Source organism: Pelecanus crispus, chromosome 14 (assembly GCF_030463565.1).
Source record: "Pelecanus crispus isolate bPelCri1 chromosome 14, bPelCri1.pri, whole genome shotgun sequence".
Taxonomy (NCBI): Eukaryota; Metazoa; Chordata; class Aves; order Pelecaniformes; family Pelecanidae; genus Pelecanus; species Pelecanus crispus.
The window spans coordinates 1,859,592-1,870,394 of record NC_134656.1 but is presented as its reverse complement, the minus strand read 5'-3'; the positions used below and the strand labels follow the sequence as shown (position 1 = coordinate 1,870,394).

The following is a 10,803-nucleotide window of genomic DNA, read 5'->3' as shown; positions in this document are numbered from 1 at the left end:
TTGTTTCAAGGATCTGTTTGAAGTTTTAGTATCTAAAATTAGACTTTTTTTTCCCATACTTTAAGAAGTAACTCTTGCTTATATTACCGCAAAAAGGTAACGAGGATTTAATTACCTGCAATGTATTGATATGCTTTGAGTTAATGTTTTTGGGGGTTCATTGTCATACGAAGGAGTGTTATAACTGAGTTTGGAGGGAAAGCGCTTTAAAATGTATCACTGTTGTTCAGCAATCTTGTGGTTTAATGCTAATCGCGTCTTTTGGTTTTGTTTTTTATCGTAGTTCTGTCTTTCTCCTACAAGAGTTCATACCAGTGCTACTGGAAGGTCGCAGAGAAGTGCACTACCTGTGCTGCCCTAGGGCTGTTGATGTCCTCAGCTGTTGTAGGAGAAACACTAGACCTGGAACCCAGTTTGTTACTGGTAAGGAGGAATTGGATTTTATTTTTTTGTTTAATACTAAAGTTTGCATGCTTTCTCTAACAAAATCACTAAAAATCTTTTCACCGCTTATTACGTGAAAAACACTTAGCAAAATGTGCGTCTCTGGTCTTTCCCCCCTCGCCCATCCTATTTTTAGCTTTACGGTTTCTAAATTTCTAATTCTAATTTCTGATTGCCCTCCTTCCAAAACGTGGAGGCTAACAGTTTTCCCTTAGCTTTCATTTTCAGACCTGGCTTTCTCTTGAAATTCTTCATGCTCTGTCAGAGCTAATGAAGGTTAATAAATGGATTTTTCTAAGATACCTTCAGAAATTCTGTCTTTTGGTTGCACTTTTGTAGTACCCAGCTTCTGCACGCTATAGCTGGCCCCGTAACATCAGGTAGATGGTTTGACAGGTCAAAGGCCAAAGCCAAGTCTCTGGTTTGAAGTTCTGGAGTAGCGAGTGAAATGTTTAATGAAAGTTCCCCGCTATTTTGTGTTCTGCTTACTGGAGTTAGATTTTTGGTTCGTGTTTGGATTGCGGAAACAAAGCTTTGATGATACGAATGACTAGAAGCGTGTAGTGTTTTGCATGTCCTTACTCTTTTTGCTGAAATTGGCCGCCTTTTAATTCCTGATTGCATTCAGATCTATGTATTTTAATGGTAGAAGCCGTTGTAAACTGATGACCTCTTAAATGTATTGTATTTCCTGACTAAATCTAACCTGGACCGACGGGGAGTTGAAGTCTCTTTGCCCGCCCTGAGAACTAGCTGTTCGAGCGAGTGATTTCTTTGCCGGCGGGTTACAGCTACTGAAGGTGCAATGCTTGCCCTGCTGCTGCTGTTCGAACTTTACTTGTGGGCTTTCTGGATTGTAGCTACTACGGAGATGTTTTTTTAATGCTGTCGATGATGGGGTAGCATTGGCTTGAAATTGGAGAAATTTTAGTGAATCCTCATCAGGCAGATTTTAATTAAATACTGGTAGGGGCTTGCAGTGTTTTGGTTTGGTTTTTTCCCCTACAGCATTGAGAATTGAGTCGGTCTTTCAAATCCAATAATAAAAATATAACCAGTTTGGATTTTTTGAAGTTCATTGACAATGGTTTGCCTCCCAAATTCTTGCCTTTTCTGTAATTCTATAGTATTTCTGAAACTGAATGACAAAACTTTTATTTTCTTCCTGTGACTCCTAACCCATAAGGATGAACATGCACTGTTGGGCTGTAATTAAACAGTCTCATCCCCGGTCATAAGGGAAAAGTGGTATGCTGTTGTTTTCATGAAACCGTGAGTTGTGAGTAACCTCTTTGGCCCCAGGGTCTGGTTTGGTCTGTTTACAAACATCTGCCCATTTCTCTTTGAATTCAGAGTTGTGGTTGGAATGACCAACTTAAACAGCAAATGATCAGTTTCATGAATCGGAATAGGGTAGAAGAGTTTCTTTTTTGGCAACTGTTCATTTTCATAAGCTGTTACTTGCAGCCACTTTGAACAAAGTTGAATGTACGAATATAATTTTGGGGTTATCTAGTATCAAGAAACTAAAACTCTTCTAGAATTGTGTGCTCCTCTTTTTCAGACACACTTAGGAGAAAACACTTTACTTCTGGAGATTTGTACTTGTAAAGCTCATGAGCAGTGTTTTTGCAGGGAGTTATCATCCATTAATATCCCGACTCTTCTTGCTCTCTCATTTAGAATAAGTACAGGTACTGCCCTTTTCAGTTGCTAAGGTTACGTTGGGTTTTTTTTTTTTTGTTCTCCATTCTTTTCAGCACAGGGCACATGGATGGGAGGAATCCTATGCATTTCTGTTGTCTTTAATTGGATAAAAGTGAAACTCATAGACACACTGTCTTGTTGTGCAAGGAGGCGTTTCAAGCCCAATCTCACCTTACAGAGCTCCTTTGCAGAGGAATTTAAAAAATGTTGGAATGTCTTGGGAGTGGAGACGTGGACAGGAGACAGGGGAAGCAGAGAAGTGGGGTGTGTTTGTTGGGTTTTTCTATAATAAACCATTGGAGTGAATTTGAGTTCTTCCTTAATCTGTTTTTACTTTTCTCTGCAGGGAGAGGGGGGAGGAAACAACACATTTTTGGTTAAATTCCAGTCAGCCTGTTTTCTCTAGGGAGCGTAGAGTGACTGGTGGAGGAGTGCACTAGTGAATATTTTGGTACTCATAACTTGTCCTTAGTATTAAGTGTAGAAACATGTTTAGAAAATTGTAACAGACTACATGTCATGTAGTTTAAATTTTTCGTTCGCTTATATTCTGAGAGAGCAAAAAGTAAACAAACAAACAAACAAAAAACCCTACCAACAACAAAAACCCAAGAAACCCCTCTAGTCTTTCCCCGCCCTCTGTTTTCCTTCTGAGTGAAGGGAGTTTATTTTTGTCCCCACTGTTTCCCAGGGGACTGTACTGTAGAGGCTTTCATCTGTATACTCCATTCCTTGTCTGTGGCTTTTTGTCAAAATTCAAATAATGCACTGAGTTTTAGATGCAACAGATTTGTACCCCTTAATTTTACTGGGGTTAAGATTTTGGTCAGGAGACTTACTATGGGTTCGTACACCGAGAGGTTGGCTTTGTAAGTATTACTGGTTACTCTTTTTAAAACCTTTCCAACAGTAGGTGAAGGTTGTGTTTATTTAGACTCTTATTATGTCATCAGGCGATATTTTCACGTTCAAATAACTGTAGTGATAGCACAAAATAAACAGTTTTCATAGATGCTATATTTGTAGAACTAGGTTCATTCTAGCTAGGGTTAAAGATCGTATAAATTATTAATGCTTACTTTAAGACCAGGTTTTTGACAACATGAAAAATAAAAAGCTGGCCTGTGTCTTGACAGAAGTTTGCATGAAAGTGATTATTAAATCTGCTCATGTTTTGGTCTTTTTGCTGTTATGTGCAAGTGGTGTTTGCTTAGGGACAATTTTTTGTAGTTATTCTTGGAAAAGTAATAGACTTGAATTACTGTACTGTCTGCTAATTGACTTATGAAGAAAGCCTGATCTGCTACAATTTATTTTGTGGAAAATCTGCAGATGAGCTTTCATGGTTCATTGGCTTCTTGGAAAGCTGTGTTGTGGCCATGTGCTGTCATCGCAGGCCCAGGATTTTAGTAGGTGCTCAATTTCAAAATCCTCCCATGTACTAAAAGACCTGAGATAAAACAAAAAATGTATCGTTGGTCTTCAAGGTCTGTTTCTACAAAATCTTCACAGTCTATTCCATCTTTACCATGCTTCCACTAGAAGTTTGAAGAGTACTGCTTTTCTGGAGAAATCTTTCCTCAACATCTTTTAAGTGGAGATAAATAATAATTACCAGGAAAATGGAGAAAAAACCCCAACAACAAGCCACAAAACAGCATGTGAAATTGGAACACAAGAGCACAGGGTTTTGAAGCTTCCTGAATTTTTAACTACTAGCAAATTGCCTTAAATTTAACTTGGATTAATTCCCTAGTGATCCTTGACATTAAACGGATGTTCTGGTTTGACATGGGTAGACAGAAAACTAATTAATTCCTCTGAATTTGAGGCATATTTAATTTTCTCCCCCAAAGACCTCTCATTTAAAAGGTACAATGCTGTGACAAATGTTGAATGTGGAACGATGTGTATCAGGTAGCAGACCTTTAGACAGAGGAAGATCAAGACGTCTACCATAAGAATTGCTGTTTTGGAAGATGTTAAATTTCATTGATCAGACTGAACACGGGAGTAGCCACGTCATTGCTTGCATACTTGAAAGCGCTTTTAATGTGCCTCCCTGTCAGTGGAAAGGATGCTGCTCTTTGTGATGGATGTCTTCCCCGTCCATTTCTCTATCTCTTTATACTGAAAGTACTTTGGAACGAGGACAAGTTGTCTTCCCTTTGCATAGAGGAATGCACATTGTCATTATTTTTACTTGTTTTCTTATATTCATTGTATTTTAGAATGTCAGGCATTTTTGCTTTCTTGTCCAAAAGGTACCTGCCCATCCTCTGCTCTTGTCCCCAGTGTCCTTGGAAATGTGTGCGCGGTGGGTTGACCCTGGCTGGATGCCAGGTGCCCACCAAAGCCGCTCCATCGCTGCCCTTCTCAGCTGGGCAGGGGAGAGAAGATACAACAAAAAGCTCGAGATAAGGACAGGGAGAGATCACTTCACCATCATGGGCAAAACAGACTCGACTTGGGGAAAATCAGTTTAATTTATTACAAGTTGAAACTGAGTAGGGTAATGAAAAATAAAACCAAATCTTAAAACACCTTCCCCCACCCCCTGCCTTCTTCCCAGGCTCAACTTCACTCCCGATTTCTCTCCCTCCTCCCCACCAGCGGCGCAGGGGGACGGGGAATGGGGGTTGCGGTCAGTTCATCACACGCTGTCTCTGCCGCTCCTTCCTCCACAGGGAGGGCTCCTCACACTTCCCCTGCTCCAGCGTGGGTCCCTCCCATGGCAGACAGTCCTCCATGAACTGCTCCAGCGTGGGTCCTTCCCACGGGCTGCAGCTCTTCACCAACTGCTCCAGCGTGGGTCCCCCACGGGGTCCCAATTCCTGGCAGCAAACCTGCTCCAGCCTGGGCTCCTCTCTCCACGGGGCCACAGCTCCTGCCAGGAGCCTGCTCCAGCCTGGGCTTCCCACAGGGTCACAGCCTCCTTGGGGCACATCCCCCTGCTCCCCCGTGGGTCTCCCCGGGCTGCGGGCGGGTATCTGCTGCACCGTGGGTCTCCATGGGCTGCAGGTGGATCTCTGCTCCCCCGGGGGTCTCCATGGGTGCAGGGGTACAGCTGCCTCACCATGGTCTTCACCACGGGCTGCAGGGGAATCTCTGCTCCGGTGCCTGCAGCACCTCCTCCCCTCCTTATTCGCTGACCTTGGTGTCTGCAGAGGCGTTCCTCTGGCATTGACCCTATCAGACGTAGGGGAAGCTTCTAGCAGCTTCCCACAGAAGCCACCCCTGTAGCCCTCCCGCTACCAAAACCTTGCCATGCAAACACAATACAGTGGGCAAGTAAGATGGAAGGACTGTGTGATCCTACTGTAATGACACGCTTCTGTTCATCCGTGGCTTGCCTGGAGGGTGTCTTCTGTCAAGAGCTTGGTGGGTGGGAGGGAGGCCAGTGAGAAATCTTGCATAGATTTTTTTTGTGTGTGTGTTTAGTAAAAATCCCTTGATAGGAGATAAAATCGGATAAAAGCTCTTTCATAAAGAGGCTAGCAAGTGCTTCATCCATAAGAAGCATCAGGTTAGTCAATGTCTGAACCTCAAATTGGCCCAGTCTAAACTAAAGGAAGCAAGAGACGTATTTTAATCTGGGTTTCTGGCATAGGCAGCTTCAACAAAGGATAAGTTGTATCTAAAATAGACTGTTATCAACAGTGAGGGGGGACCCAACTAAGCTGAATAAACATATGAAATAGTAAAGAAATAAAATCTCAAGGAATCTGGGTAATTTCCAGGTGAAAAACATTGAAGAAGAAAAGCTGTTGTTGCATAAATTCACAAAAGCAGGTGAACGCATTGACAAATACTCCAGATGCTAATCTGTATTAAATTGAGGAAGAGAAAATTACCCTGGCAGGAGACTTCTGCGCCCCAGTTCCAGGGAGATGCTGCCTTGGAAATATGGATTTTGATACCTCTGAAGGAACATCAAAAGGAAATGCCATATCTGAAACCTTCTGATTGCTTCATAATTGTATGCTGTGAGGTTTTCTTGTGTCTTCCTCTGAATCATGTGGATATGGCAGCTGTTGAAGACAGCATTGGTGATGGACAACTCACTTTATCCTATGTGGCAATTCATATTTCCTGAGGGGACTAAGCTGACTCTTAACTCCTAAAAGTAGATGCAGTAGTGGTTTCTGGAACAGAGACAAAACTGAACTGTCATTCTGCCTTAAGAGGTGGTTCTGTCAAACATGAAGACGCTGGGAAGCGGTGGCAGCCACCTTCAGAGCCTGGGTTAGAGAGCTGCTGTGCCAGCTCGTTCCATCACAACCTTTCCAGGCCAAACACCTGAAAAATCAGTTTGTTGGTTCCACCCCCCCCCCCACCCCCACACTTACTCCCTGACTCTGATTCTTGGTTTGATTTTTCTTTATTTCAATTCTTTGAGATGGAGAAGGCTTCTGTACAAGAACTTGATTTGAGGTCTCTGGGCAGATTTCCATGGTAAATACTAGTGTAGTTCAGATAGTGTAGAGCTACACTATTATTGACCTCTTTCAGTTCAAATAAAAAAAAAAGATTAGCTGCTTTTTTTGTGCTTAATCCTGTAGAAAAGCTGTATGGATTTGAAATAGATGAACACCAGTTCAGCCTGTTTGTGTTGCAGGAGGATGGTCCTTCCTTTCTTGAGGGAAGCAAATGTTTCTCAATGATCAGGGACCAGCTGGTCTTGCAAATTAGCATTTGTGACACTGCCGAAGAGACAGCTCCATTCTCGTGGAACTGGAGAAGCTTGTGCAGGCAATCTTGCATAACTTGAACTTTTGAATCATCAGGTGGCTCTCTAGAAGAACGGTCCTGCATCACGTATGTTCTGTGGGCTGAGAGGTTGTTTTCTAGCCAATGGTGTTGGCTAAACGGTAGTTATTTCGCTCCTGTAGATGATAATAATAGCACAGACTAGGGGAAGGGGGCAGAGGTCTTACGGATCTGTATTCCACAGCACAGGAAACCCGCTTGCATGTGTCAGGAAACTTTTCTTAATCATGGCTGTCCTAGGACTGCCCGCTGCTGTGAGCCGATTTGAACAGATGGGACTGAATTTGTGTTTGAACTCGATGTATGTTAGAAAGTCGCTTCAAGCTCACGTCAGCCTCCTTACTGACAGTGCTTATATTTAACCGTGTACGCTTCAAGACCCTAAGACCTCAGAAGTACAGTGATTTTGGTTTTATCGGCAACCACCAGTAGCCTAAATCCAGGTGTCTGATGTGTGCGCCTGCCTATAATTACATTCAGAATTGGTCTTGTCAGTAGATACCGATTTTACAGTTGTATGTTGGCATGTGGACCCACGTATCAATTTTACAGTTGGAACTTCTTATATTGGAACAGATTTAAGTTTTTGAGAGAAAGGAGTAGATGTTGTGTGGCAGCTCGGTGCTCTTAATTAGTTGGACCATTAAACCGCTGTTATACAGGATATAAATCTTGATAGTAACTTCCAAATAAGCGGTATAAGCTAGATAAAATGGCAGAAATTAACGCCAAGGAATTTGTAAAGCCATGGCAGCGAAGGCGAGTATGGAGTTGCAAAGGTAGTAACTGCCGAGGTACGGCGTCGCGGAGAGTACTTCATCGGTCTGTTCTGGTGCTGCCAGCGTCCATCCTTAACGCCTTGAGCGTTGTGAACTTCAAGTCATCTCACTTGAGAGACAGAATGTGTTGATATGCCCGATACCAGCGAAGAGTCACCTTGGGAGACGAAGGGCGGGGCCTTTCTGATGGTGCGGAATGGACAACAGACTAAACCGCGTGGTAGGAGTGAGTTGCTGAATGCTGCGAGAAATGTATGTATGCGCTCGTCCGTGTTGATGTATTACTCTTCTCGTAATTGTACTTTGTAGGTGGGATAAAATTCAATCTGAAAATATTAGCGCCACTGATTACTGTCAGTGTAGCCACATTTGAGACCTGGTTTTCTGGTTTGGGGCGTAAGAGGAGGATAATTTGGAGCATCACTCACAAGATATGGGTCTCTGCCATGCTGCTGGCACTAACTAGGTTTTTTTGGGTTAATACTGTCAAATTTAATGAAAGGTGATCAAAAGTCCTGTGAATTCTTCTCAGCTCGAAAGATGCTTTGTTATTTTGGTCATAAGCATCCTTTCTAAACATGAATGTTATGGTGATTATTAGAATTTTTCTACCCAATGTCTTAGGGTGGTTGCGGGGTAAACTTGGAGATGTAAAGCCAAGGAAATAATATGTTTTATTGCAAAGTTAAAAATCTTGTGCTTAGAAGTAGTTAAGCTTCAAATAACATTAATTTCATAGTTCTGATCTACTGCCAGTTTAGTTTGGGTGGGGACTTAAAATTTTGTGATCTGTGGTCTTGGATTTGCCTATTGCTCTTCTGACTTGAAAACAGTATTTATAGCCCCTCAACGGCAATATAGCAAGGGAAATAGCTGGTTTCAATCGGCTCTTGCCGTTTGAGGATTTCAGCTATTCAGTGTGCTATGCATAATGCTTGTTCCCTTGAGGAAATTGTGTTACAGAGTGCTCTTCAATAGTTTGTCTCCATCAGCGTGGTTTTAAGTGCAGTACCTCTTTCAAAACCAAACTTCACTGAACCCAAACAGTGGAAACGGACAGCTGTATTACCCAAGTAACTTAAGACAGGTTTTCTAACAAGTCTGTAGTAATTTAAAGAACTGTTTCTCTGGGATGTTACGAGCCACTGGAGGATTGAGTTTCAAATCTAGTTCCTTTTAACGTAAATTATTTGAAGTCTGGTAAAAATAAGCTGCATTGTGTAATGGATGTGCAGGCTTTCTAGGCAGTAGTTGTGTTTTGTGGCATTCTTTCAAGATGAACCTGTTACTTAATTTGGTACAGCTTGGGGTTTGTCTCGGTCTTTGAAAAACACGCCTGTGAGCTTGTATTGGATTTTGTAATACTGTCATTTCCTTCCCCATACAGGACTTGTGGAAGAGGAAACACAAACATTTCCAAATGAATAACCGAAAGGAAGATATGGAGATTGCTTCCCACTACCGTCATCTTCTGCGTGAGCTTAACGAGCAGAGACAGCACGGCATCCTCTGCGATGTTTGCATTATAGTGGAGGGGAAGATATTTAAGGCTCACAAAAACGTTCTGCTTGGGAGTAGTCGCTACTTCAAAACGCTGTACTGTCAGGTACAGAAAACCTCCGACCAGGCCACCGTCACCCATTTAGACATTGTAACTGCGCAAGGCTTCAAAGCAATCATTGACTTCATGTATTCCGCACACCTAGCGCTGACCAGCAGAAACGTCATTGAGGTGATGTCAGCCGCTAGCTATCTGCAGATGACAGATATTGTACAAGCCTGTCACAATTTCATAAAAGCAGCTCTCGACATAAGCATAAAGTCCGATGCCTCGGATGACCTCGTCGATTATGAACTTGGAGCCCCTTCCAGCAGTAGCACAGATGCTTTGATTTCAGCAGTCGTGGCTGGCAGGAGTATATCTCCCTGGTTAGCTCGGCGAACAAGTCCGGCAAACTCTTCTGGAGATTCAGCTATTGCCAGCTGCCACGAAGGAGGGAGCAGTTACGGAAAAGAGGATCAAGAACCAAAAACAGACAGCCACGAAGACATTTCATCCCAGTCTCTTTGGTCTAGTGACATGGGCTATGGGTCTTTACGTATCAAAGAGGAGCAGGTTTCACCGTCACATTATGGAGGGAGTGAACTACATTCTGCCAAGGATAGTGCAATACAGAATGCGTTCTCAGAACAAGGAGTAGGGGATGGCTGGCAACCCACTGGGCGCAGGAAGAACCGAAAAAATAAAGAAACTGTGCGGCATATTACGCAGCAAGTGGAGGATGACAGCAGGGCAAGTTCTCCAGTGCCATCTTTCTTACCTGCCTCAGGATGGCCGTACAGCAGTCGAGACCCAAGTAAGCCACTCTTCCCATTTCTGTGGTTGAAATTAAAAATGGTCATTAGATCTGTTTACAGGGTGATCTTTATCAATCTCTGAAATACATTCGCTTGCCAGAAACTGAAAAATGTAGAAACTTGTGTTGCCAACGATTCAAAAGAACCAAGCACTGGTTCTCAGTGTCACGGCAACGCAGGCTGGTTCTCCTGTGAAAGGAGTTGGTAGTTTTGTTTTTGAACATAGAGGGGCCTAAAGCACCCCCAAAACACCATTATAATTGTTGGAATTAATGAGAGAAAAGGTTGGAATTTATTTTAGCAGGTGTGCAAACTGATGTCAAGGTTGAAGAATTTTCCTTGCACAGTATATTGGTGATGTAATTACACCACGTGCAGGTGTAATTTGGTCTTAACGATACTATCTTCGGTACTTCCTGATACTCAGGTGTCGCTTCCTCACGTGTAAGAGAACCGCCATAGCTTGTTGCTAGTAATGGTGAGATGGGTGTTTGGTAACTCTTAAGAATAATGTGTGTTTTTGAGGTACTGCTAAGGCTTAAAATGTGTTTTGATGTGTGAATACTTGTAGTCTGAGATGAGTGGCTGCTTTTAAAGTGTGTAGCCAGGGAGAACAATGTTCTCTCGACTTTTCTTTTGACTCTTCAGTAGTTATTTTTCTGTCTCAAGATAAGTGTCCTATTTGATTCATTAAGCACTGGCAATTAATTGATCCAGGAATGCTACTGATGTAGGGGCTTGGATG

General features: G+C 42.7%; 1 protein-coding gene across 1 annotated transcript in view; it reads left to right on the top strand.

The window, feature by feature from the left end:
- Positions 1-9,120: 9,120 nt before the first annotated feature.
- Positions 9,121-10,803, top strand: part of ZBTB46 (zinc finger and BTB domain containing 46) — a 38,447-nt gene continuing 36,764 nt past the window's right edge. The window contains exon 1 of the mRNA XM_075721281.1: positions 9,121-10,057. Within this exon, the coding sequence (XP_075577396.1) occupies positions 9,121-10,057 (937 nt within the window). The remainder of the gene's footprint in view (positions 10,058-10,803) is intronic.